The sequence below is a fragment of the Pantherophis guttatus genome, chromosome 1 (assembly GCF_059756535.1).
Source record: "Pantherophis guttatus breed Tessera chromosome 1, ASM5975653v1, whole genome shotgun sequence".
In the NCBI taxonomy this organism is placed as follows: Eukaryota; Metazoa; Chordata; class Lepidosauria; order Squamata; family Colubridae; genus Pantherophis; species Pantherophis guttatus.
This window is the reverse complement of record NC_142063.1, coordinates 150,819,838-150,839,761: the sequence shown is the minus strand read 5'-3', so window position 1 is coordinate 150,839,761 and position 19,924 is coordinate 150,819,838. Positions and strand designations below refer to the sequence as shown.

General features: G+C 36.7%; 1 protein-coding gene across 2 annotated transcripts in view; it reads right to left on the bottom strand.

Annotated features, from left to right (window-relative positions):
- XIRP2 (xin actin binding repeat containing 2) overlaps positions 1 to 19,924 on the bottom strand; it is a 219,710-nt gene that overhangs the window by 84,820 nt on the left and 114,966 nt on the right. For both annotated transcript variants that reach the window (XM_034426762.3, XM_087882008.1), the window contains one exon: positions 2,502 to 2,662. In XM_034426762.3, the coding sequence (XP_034282653.2) occupies positions 2,502 to 2,662 (161 nt within the window). The remainder of the gene's footprint in view (positions 1 to 2,501; positions 2,663 to 19,924) is intronic.

Sequence of the window (19,924 nt, the reverse complement as noted above, 5' to 3'; positions counted from 1 at the left end):
TTATTTTCCCAGACTTGGGAATAGAAAGATGCTAAGCCTCTATAACATTGGTTTTGTTTTATATAGTTTTTCTTTTTCCGGATGCTTAGCTCTTTGTTCATTCATTTTATTATTTTAGCTTTTTTAAGGAAAAAGTGTCCAACTCACTGGTAATCAGGCATTTTAAAAGATGTATAAATAAATAAATGGCTAATTATACCAGTGATCATAATTTGATTCAGGCATCAAAATTTCTATTGTTCTTTTAGAAAATACAGTTGTAACTAATATTTCAAATTCCTTAAACAATTCCATAAATAACAATTTTATCATCACTAGCATTAATGTTCTGATTACTAATTATTTAAAATCTGCCTCCAACAGCAACATCATAAACAGTTCTGATTTCTTTGTTGACTAAGTTACTTCTCATAGATTTTGTGCCTATAGCATCAGGAAGAAAAGTAATTGGATATATTGAATTGAAATAATCCCTTCCAAAGGCCGGCAATACGATTTATGATAAATCTTATTATCAGTCATAGCCTGTGCTATGCTATGCTATGCTTCCATATGCTATGGAATTTGTAAGATGATGATTGAGTGATTAATTGATTGATTGATTGATTTGATTTCTATATTGCTTGGAAGCAGCTATTATTTTGGTAGCAGTTAATAGTCTCCTGTTAAAATTTTTAGGTATTAACATCGATTAGATTACATCTTCTTAGTTTATGTTCTTATAATAGTTGCATTTATAGGTATTCAAGTGTAAATACTGAGGATTTTTTTGAAATCCCCAATATCTATGCAAAGTTATTACTTTGACTTAAAACATCATCCAACCTGGTTTTCATTCTATAATTAGGGAAAGGGTCACTGTGATTGTATGAAGAGTACCTTTTAGATTGAAAAATAGCCTAGGTAGGAACATTTCCATGTTCCCATTAGAACAGGGCTAAGTTATGTAATATTAAGCTTGATGGATAGGTTTTATTTGTCGTACAGAGATAACAAATGCATTGCATGGATAAAACATATTTTATCTATCCTTGATTTGACTTGCTGAAGACTCTTTTTCAGTTACGAAATGAATTGCTTAAACATTTGCTCCACTTTCTGGAGTGACAATGTTTGCATGCTTTGTTTTCTTTGTCTTTCCCAATATGTTTCAAAGTAAAATGATTCCAAACATGGTTTTATGTGTCTTCGACATGGAGGCTCATATGCAACTAAAGTTTAATCTGAGAGAACATTTTCTCTGATGGAATGGACATCAGCATTTTTGAGCAGAAAATAAACACCGAATGGGTGCACAACAGTGAACCTCTGACCCACATTATTATCTTTGCGGAGAGCAATTTATTTTCCTGAACTCTCCTGGAATTACTTATACCTTCACAGCAAGCCCCAAGAGTCTATCACCTAATCATGTTTGTTATCCCTTAGCAGCAAATGGACTACTGTAAGTTTTTCTTAATATTTCTTATCAATTCTTGGTACACCTTCAGTTCTTAAGAGTAAAGTCTCCTTTGGTTCAATTTTGATTCACGGTGATTTTATGCATATGTTCATACAATTTTCTTGGCAACAGTAAATAATTGAATTATCTGACCCTCCTTAACATTTTGAGATTAACCAAGGTCAGCTAGGCACTGCCACCCAGCTGGGCAATCAATTCTTACTGCTACAAATAGCTCCACCGTGTCCATTTACTCCTAAGAATTTGCCTTTCATTCTGGGTATGCTATTTAGGAAACTTTGCTTTGGCTAAAGTGTCAGAACAAAATTCTGAATTTAATTAATGGCCATCTTGAAAATGTATCTAATATTATTTAAAATTGACCTTTATTCAAAGATACCACAACAGGGTAAAAAATAAGGATACAATTTTTGGGAATGACAGACGTGGGGTATGACAGATGGTAGATTATGATATTTGGGTACTCTTTTTTGAAAAACTGTTTACATTAAGTTATATTACAGCCTCTCACAAACTATGTGTAAACAGGTTTCGCTTTAACACTAAACAGAAGAGTGGGCAATCTGTCAATTTTGTCCTCAGCCAATCATCCAAATTGCTAATCGAATAGAGCAAGTTTTCTTTAGGTGCTGTTTAAGAATGTGCCAGAAAAAGATGAAGGTGAAAATACGTTTGCTTATGCTTGTGACGAAGATCAGAAGTCACTTTTAAAAATATTTTTCCCTTATTTTTCCCTTTCCCTTTTTTTCGCACCTTTTCTTCTTTCTATCTCTCTTTTTCACCTTGAGTATTATTTTGCCCTTGCTTTTAGGATTGTAATCAAAAATTTCAATGTGAACTATTAAAAAGAGGAGTTTGCCAGAAAGAATGTACACAAAAGAACTCAGTAATTAACAATTAGTGCAAACCAAAACTAAGCCACCTCTCTTGATGCAGGACTCAGAAATGAAAGACAAACTGAAATACAATTGACCTTATTCTATAAAAGCTGTCTGAACGGATGATGTGAATCTGTTAGGCAAAAAAATGTGTTTCTTACATTAGCAGAGGAGTTGCTGATCTCTACTTTAGATGCAGCGGCCTGGTACAAAGCCATTCTTTCTTTTAAGGAGATGGCCTCCTGGATCTCCAGAGGCCCGTGGTCACTTTCTTTAATGCCTCCTGAAAGCCCTCCAGCAGACTTTTTACCGCCTGTAGCACCTTAAAACAACAATAGAACACAGTCAAAATTTTCTAGGATGAACATGTATGACAATTGCTTATTTTACAGATAGACATCAAATATTTTCTATTTTTTTTCTAGAGGCCATTCAAGCAGCATTGTGTAATGAAGTATGATTGCTATTAAATGCATGTACAAGTCCTTTGAGTGGAAAATTTAAAAAGAAACACAAAAATAGCACCATGGACCATCGCAAGTGACTGATTATATTTTTATATGTGCACACATGCACCACAAAATCGCCACCTAGAACAGAGGGTTACATTCAGAATCCATCAATATTCAAGTCAGCCAACAAGTAGCCAGTTGTCAGGTTGTGTTTCTCTTTTTCCAGCAGCTTGTTATACCGTGTTTCCCCGAAAATAAGACCCTGTCTTATTTTTTTAATCCCTAAATAAGCGCTTGGCCTTATTTTGGGGGAGATTTTATTATTTTGGGGCACGGGAAGCAAGATGGGGCTCCTCTTGGTGTCTTACCTGATTTCTAGTTCTGCATTTAAATATTTTCAGGGAGGGCTTATTTTCAGGGGGAGGCTTATTTTAGCGCATGCACTCAAAAGCCCGATTGGGCTTATTATCAGGGGATGTCTTATTTTTGGGGAAACAGGGTTGTTACTGGGCATTTATTTCTAAATAATTTAAAACTATCCCATACTTTTTAAAAGGTTTTTGCCTCACATCTTTCTCCATAACTTCTTATTCTCAGGTCTTGTTGGAGAAAAGAGTTATCATATAAGGTTGCTCTTCTTGAATTTTTACAGTGCGCAAAAATAAGTTGAACACTTTTTTCTTCTTTTTTCTACTGGCACCACGGTGCCAAAGGAATGGCTACATGATACATGACACAGTTAAATTTCTACTACTTGAAAAAAAGGGTAGATTGAGAGTCATCTCAAATTGGCACTCTATGGTAAATACCTATTAAGAAGAAAATGGAAACATTGTCGTACATCTATCTCCCATTCAGCCACATCAAACTGTTTTGAGGTATGCTGGCAACTTTTCAGATTTCATTTGCTTACCACAACATTTGTCTTTGCCCCACCATAATGAAAGCTTTACAATAATTGGTTATTTTGACCTAATTTGAAAAATTGAAAGATGAAGTCATCCTGCAAGAGCTGAATCCTCCAGAGGCCAGAGCTTGTTATTTAACACCATAAAAAATGGCTTTTAAAAATGTAAAATGTACATTATTTTCTCTGTTAACTTTACAACCAAGTTGGCCATTTTCTTTAGCCTAGCCATTAATAAAACAACTTCTGTCATTTTTCTGTCATGATATTTTTTTATTGATAGTTTAATGAACTTCTTAAATGTTTTATTAACTTCTCAGCTGTGCTAAGATATAACCTTTCCCGCAAGAGTGATCTGAACAATCAACATCTGTACATTTAGACAATTTATATGACTGATGTTTTTCTATGTTCATTAACATGGTCTTTTCTTTGGATTAAAATATATGTCACAAGAATCACAAAGTAAAAAAAAAAAAGTTTAGAATCAGGCTTAGTTTGGAACTCCAATTGTGCTACGAAGAATAAATCCTCTTTTCATACAGTACCCATTCATTTCTTTAAGGCTTACTATATTGAAACGTCATGATGATTTGTGCCCAACGCTCATTTGCTCTAAGTTCTTTTGTCTTGAATGTTGTTCCTTCCATCCTCAAACTGCTTTTATCACAGCTGGGAATGGGCTGCTTAGAAATTATTTTTAGTTCTCCATGGCTTATAACATTCATGAGATTACTAGAGGCCTGAGTAATTTTCAATTTCACTTAACTCTGACTTTCAGGAGTTATGAACCAAAACCTTCTCCGTAAAACACAAACTTGCAATAGCTAGAGAAATCTTCCAGTTCAAGATAACCACCATTTTCAGAATCAAATGCTGAGGCTGCTGTTATGAGTAGATTTCTTGAACCTGGCACCCACCAGATGTGAGGTGAACCCAGCACCCCCGAATTCTCTGACAGAAGGCTGCCTTCTGACAAGGTCTTTGCAGCTGTCAGTTTGGCATACCAAACATGGAATTTCACAATGTAGTATGACTGAAACTAATGAGCATGGAAAGGTCTGATTTGGGTCATATTAAACATAGATTGAAAAGCTGGAAAAACCTGAGGGACCCTGATATAGGCAGTGTATATCGTTCTCCACTCTCCGCATGGCTTCTGCTTTCTTCATAGCTTGTTTGATTATCAACTGGTTGGGTTGACCCGTATTAGACCAAGGAAGCTGTCTCAGATGGAAAAATGATTTGGGGCAGGAACGACAGGAAAGTGTTAGAGGGGAAGAGCATTATGTATCCTGCAGTCTGCCCATGAATCCTCTAAATCAAAGTTTCTTAAACATTTTGCTCTCAGGATCCCTTCCCTCCGTTATGGAGGACCCCCCCCAAAAGAGCTTTTGTGTCTAAGGGTAATATTGACTGCATTAAAAATTAAGATGGAGGCATCCGTAGAATATCTATTTATGGAATCATGTAAAAATAACAATATTAAACCAAGTAGAGAACAACATAAATAAAGTATTTGTCATGAAAAAAACCCTATATTTTTAACAAGCAAAAAATAACGAGAAGGGTGTCATTGTTTTAAATTTTTGCAAATATCTTCAATATATGACCAATAGTTTTGATTTCAAGGACCCTTGAGAGGGTCTTGGGGGGGGGGCGCAGGGTCCAGGACCACATTTGAAGAAACACTTTGGTTACCATTACCTATGTAATCTACTCTTGCTGATAGTACCACATATCCAGTAATAAATCTGGTCACAATTTCATAACATCACTGCTACTAACTACCCACTATGAAAATTTAGCATAAATGTATCAAATATTACTTTGTAATATTTTTTTTTCATTTCATGCTAATTCATATAGTGGCTGGATTCTTTTCTTTTTTTTTCTAGTCCCCTTTTTACATAGATCAGCATCAAGATACAGTTTATCTGCTACTAAATCAAAAATTGGCTTGATATAAACTATTTCTATAAGTAATTAGAATGTGAGTGCTTTTTTACATACATATAGTAGTGGCCAAAACTGGGGAAACCTTTTGGGAAAAGTGTATTTTCTAACACTAACTAATAACACTACTTTTTTTTGTAGTAGTACCATAAAATTATATATCAATGGAAAGATAATTTAATCAAGAATGTAAAGAAGCTACTTTTATGAAGGATTTGCTATTAGAATAGCAGTTACAGTATAAAGAAGAAAAGTGAAACACGTAGAAAAAATGAGATATACAAAAATTATCACCATGTCAGTTAATACTTAATTGGGTAACCTTTAGCATGAATTACAGCCTTATAACATCTTCCCATGAAGTGAACCAAGTCTTTTAGTTCTGCAGCTGTTATAATGTGAAACCAAGATTGAATGGTTGCTTCTATTAACTGCGTTTTATTGCTGGGTCGCTTCTGACTAACAAGTTTCTTCAGTCGGCTCCATAGATTTTCAATTAGGTTAAGGTCTGGGCTATTCCCAGGCCATTCCAACACTGGAATATGATTATCTTGAAACTCCAAAAAAGAAGTGTTGTTATTAGCCATCAAACCTCAAAAATACATTTTTCCTAAAAGGTTTCCACAATTTTGGCCACTACTGAACCTGAAAGAGGAGCTTTTGTTAAGGCTGTGAGCTTAATTTGACCAGTGGCTGAAATATATTTTTTGACAAGTGAGCATGGTACACAAATGAATGTAGATGTTAAAATAAGAGAGGAAACACTGAGCTTATGGACAGGTCTCCGAGATTTCTCAGGAAACAAAGAATAATGTGCTAATTTTACTTGGGTAAGCAGTCACATAGCATGTAAGCTCCATCAACCTCACTTCAACAGAGAATACAGGAAATGTCATATCCAAAAGACAGAAGGCTATATATCTCATACACAGTAAGGGAACTTGATTTTTAAATGTGGCATGATGGGTGTCATTTATTTTTTGATCAGGGCATTCTTTTTCTTAGAGAAAGAGGTTGTATGGATTCCACCCCTGTGGTTCATCAACCACAGCCAGTATAGATTTTGTACAGTAAATCTAGGAACAATTCAATAAGTGGAACAGAACAATTTGTGTAAGCTGTCTCTTGGGATCATTTTATGTGAACAGAACATAAACAAAATGCACACAGTGTATTTCCTTAAACATTCTTTTGATGTATTCATCCGTGGGAAGGTGAACTGTAGATTTTTTTTTTTTTAATTTGATTTATATGCCGCCCTTCTCCGAAGACTCAGGGCGGCTTACAATGTGCTCAGCAATAGCCTTCATCCTTTTGTATATTTATACAAAGTCAGCTTATTGCCCCCACAACTGGGTCCTCAATTTACCTACCTTAGAAAGGATGGAAGGCTGAGTCAACCTTGAGCCTTGGCGAGATTCAAACCCTGCATTAATTGCAGGCAGCTGGTCTTAATAACCAGCTTAATAACAGGGTGCCTTAAACCCCTGTACTACCAAGGCTCATTTGTCTCATTGTTTCTCTCTATATGAAAATATCTAGCAATTCTATATTACACTGATGAATAAAAAATATTCTAACGAGTAAATACATGAAAACAGTTCTTACTCCAGCTCATACATACTTACATACATACACTTCCAAATTTGAATGGTCACTGCATAGTACCTACTATAATATTTGTTACAAGATTCTTTTTACATAATTATATATTGTATAGCTCCTCAGCACCTTCCAAATTGGGCCTGATTGAACATCAGGAAAAATTTTCTAGCGGTAACAAAGACTTCGACAGTGGAACCAACGGTCCACTGGAAATGGTCTCCTCTGAAGGTCCCGAGGTTTTTTCCACCCAAATTAAATATTAAAATTCTTTCCCCCAGTCCACATATCCATCACATGGTCCAATCAGGTCACAGTCCCAACTCCAGTTGGTTTCAGTCCATGCCTCCCCACACCCGGTGAGAACGTCCTTGGTTCCCAGGAGAAAGAATTTTATTTTGGCTACAAGTCCCCAGCTATCTCTACTCCCCACTCCCATTTCCACAGCTCCAACCAGCATTGCTGTGGCAGCCCTGAAGATGCTCCAAAATGGCTTCAGGGTTGAGACTCTGCTGGATAGGTTTGAGCAGAGACTGGTCATCCCTCAGTTGGAAATGTATGGAGGTTAGGCTCGATGAAACAGTCTCTGTCAATTCTTCAGTTCAATAATTTCATGTGCACGTATTTTAAACTCCTGAAAAAATTTCTTGTGGAGTCAGAAGCTCAAGAGTTAGCAGGGTAATTCAAATCAAAACTCTAATTTAGTCTCATGACCATACCTATTGCTTTGTGACATCAGCTTCTTAAGGTTCCTATGGGTACTTATTGTAAGAGGCAACAGTTGTAGGTCATATCTCTAGAATCCACCCCAGTGCCACACAGTTCCTCTAACCTCTGCTATTATGTTAGAAAGGAGGCCTTGACTTCAATAAATAGAGGCTTCTCCAAATCCTGGAGCCCTAATTATGCAGAGTTAAGTACTTGGAGAAGTCTCCACTCAAAAATTTATTCATTAAACCTTCCATGCTCTAATTGTGCTTGATGCCAAGAGGTGACATGTGAGTATCATACACATACACACTACAGGTAGTTTCAGTAATAGTAGAAGTCACGATTGATAGAAATCCATATTCATGGTTCAATTAGAATGTGGATAGGTCATATCCAAGAGTATTTTTTCTGTAGATACTTGTTGGGGTGTCTACCTGGCTCTTTTTGGGAAAAAAAATCAAAATGTGTCCAATGGTCCCTAAATATTGCTTACCTATGCTATAGAAATTATATTAGTGTCCTTCCATGCATGTCCATTTTCATGTATACTCCTTATCTATATTGCCTGCGTGTTTTTAAAAATAATTGAAGAGGACTTTCTCTCTATTTCATTTCTTTAACTTCCAATTTAAGATCTTACTCCTTAGTTACCTCATATGGATTTTAATCCCAGTTCAAATTAATAACCCCCTCTTCACAAAAGTTTCTGCAAGATGCTTCTGTGAAAAACTGAATAACTATCATAACAAATCCATCTCTGAAATTTTACCACCATTACCAGTGTAACACAGCATAGATGCTGCCTTAATACCAGTTTCGTTGGTATTTGCCATTCCGATAAAACTTGAAAAAAAGCTAAAGAAGGATTTTGTTCGTTTCAGATATGTATCTATTCATTCTTTCGCTTTGTATTTTAAACTTAATTCCTCTCTTCCAATCCAATTTGATCTATGATTGGAGAAAGAGTTGTATCAGGTCCTTTTGAAAGAACAGAGAGTGTTAACATTTGCTATCGGTAGCTCAAAAGACTCCTGAATAAGCAAAGATCTTGAGAGTTGCATTATATCAAAATAGCTTTAAAAAAAAAAGAGTAGCCGTAGTCTGAACACACCACTAGGTGGAGTGTCTCCAATAGCTATCTGGAAAATAAGCTGTTATTTATAATAATAGCCCGTAAAATAATACGCATACAGCTATTTCCATTTGGCAATGTTATAATTATGATGAGAATGAGTGATCTGTCTGCATACTTTTATCATTTCTTTCATATTACATCTAAAGATAATTTAAACATTATTTGAAAAGATAATGCTTTCCAACCAGAGAACTTCCAGTGTGCTAAATAGCTGTGCACAAATTATTGTCCTGTGCTTTTTATCTTTTGTGACATTCTTCTATATATTTAAAAGATCAAGGAGGGAAAATAACAAGATTTGGTCAAAATTGAGGAAAACTAGAGGATGGAATGCATATTTTTTGATCAGGTCTCACTTTGTGATCGTTCTCCTATTCCTCTTTAGTGTTTCAGTAAAAATACATATTCAGATAGTTTTGTGGGATGCAGAATAAATAAAGTAGAACTCTGCTCAATTTTATCTTTTAATGTATATGTACAGTATATATAAATACATTCAAACACACCCACCCACACCCTAATCATTTTTTCCCCAAGGTAATCAACATTATGCAGAGCAAGGAAAGGAATAAGAAACAATAAGCCAGAGGATTTAATGACATGAATGAGGAAAAAAAAAAACAAGAAAATCTAGCTAAACCTGGCTAAGCCAGGCTGACTTACATCAAACCATTCACAATACTTTCCCTTAGCCTTCTAACTTTGCATGGCATCTTGCATCTACACTCAGAAATGGATTCGTACTTTGCCATTTCTTCTTTAAATTTCTCACTTCTCTCTTTTTGACCATCTCATCAACCTCTAACCATGTCTTTTTGGTTTCCCCTTCCTCTTGACTTTTTCTTCTTTCCTTCATATACAGGTAGTCCTTGATTTACAACAGTTCCTTTAATGACTGTTCAATGTTACAATAGCACTGAACAAAGTGACTTATGACAGTTTTTCACACTAACGGCTATTGCAGAATCCCCACGGTCACATGATCAAAATTTCGGATGCTTGGCAACTGGTTCATATTTATGAGGCTTGCAGTGTCCCAGGGTCATGTGATCACCTCTTGCGACCTTCTGACAAGCAATAACAAGTCGTGGCAAGACAAGTCGTAAAATTAGGCCAAAACTCACTTAACAAATGATTCATTTAGAAACACAAATTTTGGGCTCAGATGTGGTTATAAGTTGAGGACTACCTGTATTAGTTTTGAAATTCGATGCTCATTCATTCTCTATGATTATAGACTATAGACCAAGGGTGTCAGACTCGATTTCATTGAGGGCGGCATCAGGGTTGTGTTTGACCTCAGAGGGCGTGGTTGGGGGCGTGGCCATGGTGGCCATGGGCAGGGAGCATAGCCATGTTGGGCGTGACATGGGACTCATGTCGGGGACACCTGTGGTGGCCAAGTGCTAAGGCAGGACTTCCCTGAGACTCTCTCTCACTCGCATTATAATTTCCTCCCTCCCTCCCTCCCTTCCTTCTTTCCTCTTTTTCCTTCCCTCTTCCTTCTTTCTTCTTCCTTCCCCTCTTTCCTTATTTTTCCTCCCTTGCTCTCCCTTCCCTTCTTTTTCTTTGGCTTTCCCTTTCTCCTTTCCTTCCCTTCTTGCATCCTCAAAGCAAAAGGGGAAATATGTCTCCTTTTGTTTTGGTTTTAGTCTTTTTTGACAGCCCCCTATCACTGAAAACAGAGCTCAGTGGGACATGCGCAGCCCACCCCGTTTTTGGCCTAGATGGCCTCCTGCAGCCTTCTGCCAGTGAAAACAGAGTGCTCCATTTATGCTGGCAGAGGCCCTGCGGGCCGGTCCTATGCTGTTTCCAGACAGGCCCTGTGGACCAGATCTAAGCACCCTGTGGGCCAGATCTAAGCACCCTGTGGCCCTTGAGTTTGAAACCCCTGCTATATACTATATGATTAAACTATCTCAATGTACTTCTTTTGTGATGGTTCTTTTTCTGTATATTCCATTCAATTTAATTAAGCACCCACTCATCATGACCCTAAATCAAATCTTCTTGTTACACTTCACACAGTTCTTAAGGACTCCATTCCTGTTGTATTCAACATATTTTATGCAGTATTTGTATTGACACAACAATTCACATTAGAAATGAATTAGATGCATGTTCTTAAGTATAGCCATTTTCATTCCTTTAACATGCGTACATACATTTTTGCTCCAAACTACATACTATCATTCTACTACTATTTGTATCTTGAACACTCCATGTCATTATATCTGGTAATCATTCCAGCAAGAAACAAAAATTGAACTGTTTGCTCTATTTTTTGACAAATTATGAGTAAATTGCAATCATTCACTCTGTTTTCTCTGACAAACGCAGCTACTTTGATTTTTATATGTTATTGTCAGATAATACTCTTCATTCTGTCATACTATTTCCAGCATATCATTCTGGTTGTCAACTAACAACATGACATTGGATATATTCATGTCCCTGACTAGCACAACTGCCTAATACACACCTCAAATGAACACTTCTTATGCATTCATCCATTAAGGAATCAAGGACATCAACATGCTTGTCTTACTCTCTGTTCAATGTTCAACCATTTGCAATTATATTCTATTTATTCTCACCTATGCTTTACTTCCATACTACCCCAGTCTTATCACATTCAGCAAACAGTAATCAATTCAATAATCATGCAAAGCATTCCTTAATTTACACCTACGCATTTTATCTCATCTTTCCTCTAAATCAACAAATGTACAAACTACAAACTTTCTCAAAGGAAGTGCAATGGCTCAGCAGTTAAAGATTCTGTGCTTGTCAGCTGGAAAGCTGACAGTCTGAGTTCGAGACCCGAATGAGCCCGAGTTACTTGCCCCAGCTCCTGCCTACCTCTCAATTCGAAAGCATGCAAATGCAAATAGATATATTGGTACTACTTCAGTTGAAAGTTAACAGCATTCTGTGCACTTCGGCATATAATCATGTTGGCCACATGGCCACGGAAATGCCTTCAGATAACACTGGCTCCCTCACCTAAGAAACGAACATGAGTACTGCCCCCTAGAGTTGGAATCAAATGGACATGGGAAAACCTTTACCTTTACAAACATTTTCATATTTATATATTTTTTAACTCTAACCCCCGCATAGCATACAAGCTATAATATACTTCTCAAATTTTATTTACTGTCCTCTCTAATACAATTTCAATCAGAAATTTGCCAAATATCTTTCCAAACACATTTAGAAACTTATCTTCCTGGTAGTTTTGCACTTACTTTTTCTTATTTTTCTCTTGTACATCCCTAAAATACTGCTTCCAAGTATTCCCTTACTTCACTTTCATCCCAATTCCTTAATCATTTTTTAAATTTTTATTTCCGTTCGCTCTGCTAAAGGCTTGTTTACTGCCTTTTATCCACTTCCAAAACAAGTTTTATTTCCATCACAATTGTTGAAAATTAGTTCTCACACATTCGGTAAGAAACATGTTAGCAAATCTGACAGTTGCAAAATAAAGGACAGATGGAAACCGTCCAGCCTACTCAAAAGTGGGGCCCAATAAGTAACTTTACTATTATTCGTTGGAAATTCTTGAATTTCTTGTGAGCTTGAGAAAGTGGTACAGTCTTGTCTGTGGGATGATAATTGCTCTAAATTTGATCTTTTTCTTTTATCTTATCTGGTGTTTGTTCACTTTGACTATATTTCTTGCAAACTATCTTTTCCTCTTTAGACACATTATACAATATATTTTTCTTGTATATTGTGATTTTTGCAGCAATAATTCTTATAAATTTACACTTTCTTATTCAAAGCCACTTTTACTTGAACCTTCTAGCAAACTGTATAATTCAGTCTTGGAAGACAATTTTCTATACCCTTCTTTAGGCAAGCGGAACAAATTGTCTAAACCGTGGAATGGCTTGCCTTCAGAAGTTTTGGATGTTCCATCACTGGAAGTTTTTAAGAAGAGACCGGATAGCCACTTGTCTGGAATAATATAGGGTCTCCTGGTTTGGGTGTTGGACTAGATGACCTCCAAGGTCCCAATTCTATTATTTGTTAATTGAGAAATTAATTTATCACCTAACACTTCATGAAGTATAGACCTTTGTTTTCTGTTCTTATAATTCTACTTTCACTTTTGTTTCTTTGTTTTCTTTCAGGTCCTGTTTTCTGAGGTTCCACTCTTGACTTTACCAAAACTAACTATCCAACACACCTCAAGATCAGCCTTGTATTTTTGACACTTATTCTTTCATAAACAACCATGCTTCTTTATACATTCCTTTTCCATGAAAACTTAAGAACAGGCTTATGCTTAAAGTATGCATCTGAACCAAATCTTTCTCTAGTCATATGTCATCAACTGACACTGTTCTCATTCATTCTTGGGACTGAACAGTCCAATGACTTTTTCAGTTCTATTTCATCCCGTTCCTACTTTTCATCGCATGAAAAAAATGATCATTCAGAATATTAGTCAATTTTTCCAAAAGACATATTGGTTCTTCTATTATCACCATGCCCGGGAGCTATTGCTATCACTAAATATAACTATCACTAAGCTATTGCCATCATAGCATAGGCAACAAGGCCTTCACGTGAGATTTTTTCTCTAATATAAAAAAGGTAGACTAGGTTACAAAGTCATATTTGTGCCATATGGTTGTATACCACAGATGTAAGCAAACCTCACTTTTACCACAAACTTGCTAATACTATTCTATTCTAGCTATGAACTCCATCCTAGAAACTATTATCTCTAATCTGGAGACTATTTTACAAGCCAACACACTGTTTCTTGCATCTGACCAAATGTCTGAGAATACTGAGACAGACTCTCTGCAGATAATATTCTGTGAGTTAGACATGCAAAGAACATGCACAAAATCAATCTATGTAACTCTAGCATCTTAGACTTAGAGGTATTCATATACAGCACTGAGCAATCTCTTCTTTCCATTTTCCCTATCTCCCTGATATACCCAAGGAAACATCTTTAATTCATAAGATATCTTAAAAGTGTTATCATAAAGATCTGGACTCTTGGTTATGATGGAAATAAGGAAAATAAATTGTGAACACCCCTTAGTATATTTATAATCTCTTTGTTGATAATCAACTCTCTACCTCCTGAAGTTCACTCTCATGAAAATTCACCAATCACCCAGAGGTGGTATTCAGCAGGTACTGACCAGTTCTGGACAACCGGTAGCGGAAATTTTGAGTAGTTCAGAGAACTGGTAAATACCACCTCTGACTGGCCCTGCCCCTATCTATTCTCTCCCTCCCAAGTCCCAGCTGATTGAGAGGAAATGGGGATTTTGCAGTAACCTTCCCCTGGAATGGGGAGGAAATGGACATTTTACAGTATCCTTCCCCTGCCACGCCCACCAAACCATGTCCACCAAGCCACGCCCACAGAACCGGTAGTAAAAAAATTTGAACCCCACCACTGCAATCACCTCTTGGAAAGCATAGATAAAAAGTTTTGACAGTACATGGAAACTTTTATTCAGTTAATATTCAGTTCCTATAAGAAGAATGTTTCCTCCAGAAGTGGGAAATAGTTCAATCTGCAATCTGTATTTATTGGAATATTCCTTATTCAGCAACAGAACCTAGCTACTTCCCCCAAAGGATATAGCAAAGTAATATCTGTATATCCTTCTGAGGACAAAAACAACTTTAAATTTTCCAGCTGAATACACTGTTCAAGGAATGCAGATGTTGATTGAATCCTATAAACCTCAACTGGGTTTTGTCAACCTCTACTGACAAAAAGCTGCTTAATCCAGTGGAGAATTCCAGAGACATAAAGGAGAGGCAGCTATGCTGAAAATAAACAACAAACACAGGTCTTTTGTGATTCCTTTTCCCTACTCTCACTCCTATCTGATGTCTGCCCATTACTGATATTAGAATTATCTATTAGTATAAACTGGTAGCAGTGAGAAATTGCATATGTGTATTCCTCAAGCTAATACTTAAGATTTTCTGCTTACTGTATTATTGCACAAAAAAAGATTCAATTAACTCAGAAAATTTACATTCTAAATCTTCAGCATCAATCTTCTTACAGAAGATGGAAAGGAGCATGGAAAAGGGAATTAAAACTTTACGCAAAAAGAGGGATGAGAAAGAGGGAATAGCCAAAGAAAATTGCATTGCTTTTCTTCTAATGTTTAAAAAAATATAATTACATACGTCTAGAGCTATGGCATTTATTTGGAGGCAGTTCCAAATACTTTCTGATTTACATAATTTCAAAGCAAACCTAATCATCATGTTTCTGTGTCATCTAGCACAATTAAACTTACTTAAATCTATACCATACTTCAAGGAATTCATCTTCACTAGTATCCAATATCTTATGTCCTCTATCTTTATCACTCCATTCCTTGTTTTCATTAAGCTTCAAGAGTCAGGAAAGAATTTGGTGAACTTGATTCATTATAGTTTGTGATATTTTCAGTATTTGAACTAAAAATATCCTTCTATTATTTTCCCCCTTACTATAACATCACAACAATCTACATTTTAAAAAATAGCTGTGATTGAGGGTATAACTATAAATAATAATAATGCCATCATCAATCTCATCATTTTAAAATATTAATGTAAATGGCACCTGCAACATCTCCTGATAGTGTCTGCAGAATGCCACAATTGGGTAAAAATTAATTTCAAAAATTAAATGTCAGAAAACTCATATTCGAACCAAATCCTGTAAAATTTTAGGTTAGAACCTCACGATTGCATAAGATTTTGAGTGAGAATGTTGTTCTCTTTGTTGATCTTGCATGTTTAATTGCTGTATGTTTTATATTTTAATTATTTTGTATCGCCAGTCAGAAAAGGTTTATCTCCTTGCATTAATATCAGGAAGTAGAAAAGAGTTAGTGGCAGAACAAAATGTAGGAAGAGTGGTTTTGGTTTAAACTTTTGTTTCTCAATCTCAGTTAAAAAAAAGTCTCACAAGCACAACTGGGGTGGGATGGGGATGGTGTGTGTGTTTTTATGTAAAAAACAATATGCATTTGTACAGAGATTTCTAAGTGGAGAAATTTTATACAACTTCTTGCCACACTTAAAATACACAGCATGGATGGGAACTATTTCTCCTTTTTGCACCTGGTTTCTATTTAAATGAAATAGATTTCTAATCATATCTTTTATACTGCATGTGTTAGGCCTCAAATCTTACAATTTTCTTGTGAACTTTCTGGAGGTGAAACATAAAATAATAATTAGGCAAGTTATAATCTAGCTAATTTGCCTTGTTTTGCCACTCAGCCTAGGTCCTGTCTTGTTGTTGTTGTTGTTAATCATCATCTTCACACAATCAGCCAGATGTTCAGACTGGGTTTGGCATTTTTGTCTACCTATCGAGTCCTCACCAAGGACCTGGGATAGGCAAATCTAGATGTTCGGTGGTATTACAGATATTGTTGCAGGATGGAAGCAGTTCCAAGTAAAGCTGTCTTCTGCAATTGACTGATGGAAAATTTGTCAATGCCAATGGTGTTCAAATGGTGCTCCAGTTGTTTTGGGATTGCACCCAAGGCGCCTATTACTATTGGTATTAGACTTGCTTGCCTTTGCCATAGTCGTCTATTTCTATTTGTAGGTCTTTGTATTTTGTTATCTTCAGTTCTTTCTCTTCTCCTCTGCTGCCTCCAGGCACTGCCACATTCACTATCCAGACTTTTTTGTCTTTCTTATCGAGAGCTGTTAAGTCTGGGGTGCCTGTCTGTCTGAATTTGGAAGTCCCAGAGCAATTTAACTTCTTCATTTTCTATGTATTGTTGTTGTTGTTCTTTTAACCAAATTGACCTTTCATTCCCTTCACAGGGTTTGCATAGTCAACATTCTGTTGTTGATCAATTCTTTTAGGACATACAAAGCTTTGGAGCACTATTCCAAGAGGGATTTCAGCTAAGAGATGGTCACAGAGAGATTTCAGTGGAACATTAGACCTATCCAGACCTCCACTGTCCTGAATATGTGAGAGAATGCAAATGTGTGTCCAGGTGACAGGAGAGGGCTTGTCCAACATCTTTACATATAAAACCCCATTCCATCCACACTTGACTTTAATACATTTAGCTCATCAAAAATTAAAAAAGCAATCAAAATCAAATGAGAAAAAATAGGAAACCAGTAAAACCAAATGCAGTCATACACATACAACAAAAGCTAGGTGTACCATCCCGCATCTCTCCCAAATTGTGTTTTTTTAGTCCATATGTTGGCTTCTTGGAGAGGATCACAGGTGGCAATGAAAGCACAGGGTTTCAGAATTTGGGCATCTTCTCTCTAAATTTCAGAGGTACAATCTCACAACATTAGGTAGCATAAATGAAGTGTGTGTGTGTGGGGGGGGTTTCCCATGTTGCATGGGCATTGCTTACTACAACTAAATATGCTTAGTGGTCCCTTCAGTGGGGAGCTGAGCAGGCAAAACTGGGGTACACAACTGAGGTAAGAAGCGAGGGCTGGCTTCTATACTTCCACACATTCAGGCTGATAAATACAGTATGTCAACAAAAATGGACATCAAACATTGAGCACAAGCTCTACCAATGTGTTCAAGAAGATTCTGCCTTCTTTAAATTAGCTTGAAGTTGAGAATATAGAGGGAGAAGATGTCATACCTCCCAAATTATTATGCTGTTGTTCTCAAGAAAAAAATGTATGTACTATGAAAAAAGTAATACAAAAATGTGTGTGTGTGTGTGTGTGTGTGTGTGTGTTTTTTTTTTTTTTTTTCCTCTAGCCAGGTTTTTCCTACGTAACCAAGGTTTTTCTGCAGCCCTAGCTCAGTGGAATCACATCCATTCAGTTCTGGGCTTTTTTCTTTCTGGCAGCCAGCAAGTTCTTGCTGCCAGGTGAGATATAGATAGATAGATAGATAGATAGATAGATAGATAGATAGATAGATAGATAGATAGATAGATAGATAGATATAGATATAGATATAGATATAGATATAGATATAGATATAGATATAGATATAGATATAGATATAGATATAGATATAGATATAGATAGGCAAGTTTTGGTGTATTCGGGTCTTTTCCCGTGTAAGATTGAAAGTATCTTGGCGACATTTCGATGAGGTCCCACTCGTCATCTTCAAGCTGGTGTCTTCGGCTTCGTGCTTGTGCGAGGAAAGCACAAGAAAGCTTTCCTCGCACAAGCACGAAGCCGAAGACACCAGCCTGAAGATGACGAGTGGGACCCCATTGAAATGTCGCCAAGATACTCTCAATCTTACATGGGAAAAGACCAGAATATACCAAAACTTGCATACCTCTACCCGTGAAAATCTATGAAAACAAATATATATATACCTGCCATGCCAGAATGTGTGTGTGTGTGTGTGTGTGTGTGAAAAGGATTTGATATATGCTTAGCCAAATCGGGATTCCACTTTCCATACTGAATTTCACTCCAATCTGTTCTAGAGGATCCACAAATCTGTACAGCAGATTGGAGGCACACACAGAAAATGGCACACTGAATGTCAGGGTTCCAAGTAACACCTCCAACAAAAAGAGAACTCCAAGGCTTTAGGTTCCTCAAAGTTCCTTTTTATTGAAGATGTCATTTTGGCACATCTGGGAAAACCCGAATCTGAAAGTTTCCAGGTGTTCCCCACCCAAGTGAAAGTTCAAGTCCCTGCCCAGCACCCTCATGTCCATCACATGGCCCAATCATCCATCGTCCAAACTGGAGACACCTCCCAGTCATCTGACTCCAGGTGCCAGGGCAATGCGTCCTTGACTCTCTGAGAAAGGAATGTTATTTTGACTACATACTACATATCACCCATACTCTATGCAATCCCCCCTCCCATTTTCCCAGAGAAGAATATGTGGCAGGCACATCTAAGGTAAAAGATGGCTTCCAGGTCTGACACGAAGTGGAATATAATCCACTCTCTCTGTCCAATACACATTTCCATTTTTTAATAATTTCTGCGTATTATATAGTTGTGTATCTTTGGAGAAGGAAATTGAACTTCAGCCTAATCTCCAGCCTTTTCCAGACACTAAAGCTAGGAGTTTAAATACTAGATATAATGCAATCATTTCCCTGTGAAATAGAGGGCCCAGAAAGCTGAATTCCCAATGGAAATATCCACTAATCTGCATTTACAATCTCAGAGGTACAGAATCTCAGAGGTCTGTTTAAGAAACAATATTCCTCATGAATAATTGCTAAGTTCTAGACTTGGCCATGGGCAGTTTTGCTAAATCCCCAGTGCTTATTTCAGCTCCAAATTTTATATGCTGGAAGCAACATCACTCACCTGCTTTTATATTACCATTGAATCTATACCCTCTTTAATAAGTGAACTGCCTTTGAACTCTACTGTTGCGACATCATTCTGCCTGGTTTGGAGTAGGGGATTGGGGAGACGTACCTGAACTCTTGTCATAATCCTAGATGCTCTTTCTGAAAAGTATCTTGGGTCTCACTGGGCGTTTAGACCATCTGTGCATGTATTTAATATTATGTAACAACCCAGCTGTACATCTGCATCCCTCTAGGTGACCTGCTCTGGAAAGGATATTGAGCTTCATTCAATGGGCTGCTGAATTTGAAAAATTTTTGGATGCAAATGCAAATGCTGTGACGTACGTATTTACTCGAGTGTATAGCATATTCTAAACAATTGCATAGAATTTTTATTTTAAATAAAGGTATGATTTCGTGTGTTGCTGAAAACAGCACATTGAACGGAAGCAGTGGAATAACCTTGGGAAAATATTTAAATAAGTAAAAACCCACAGTATCCTACTAATAAATATGCAGCGATTCATTTTTAATATG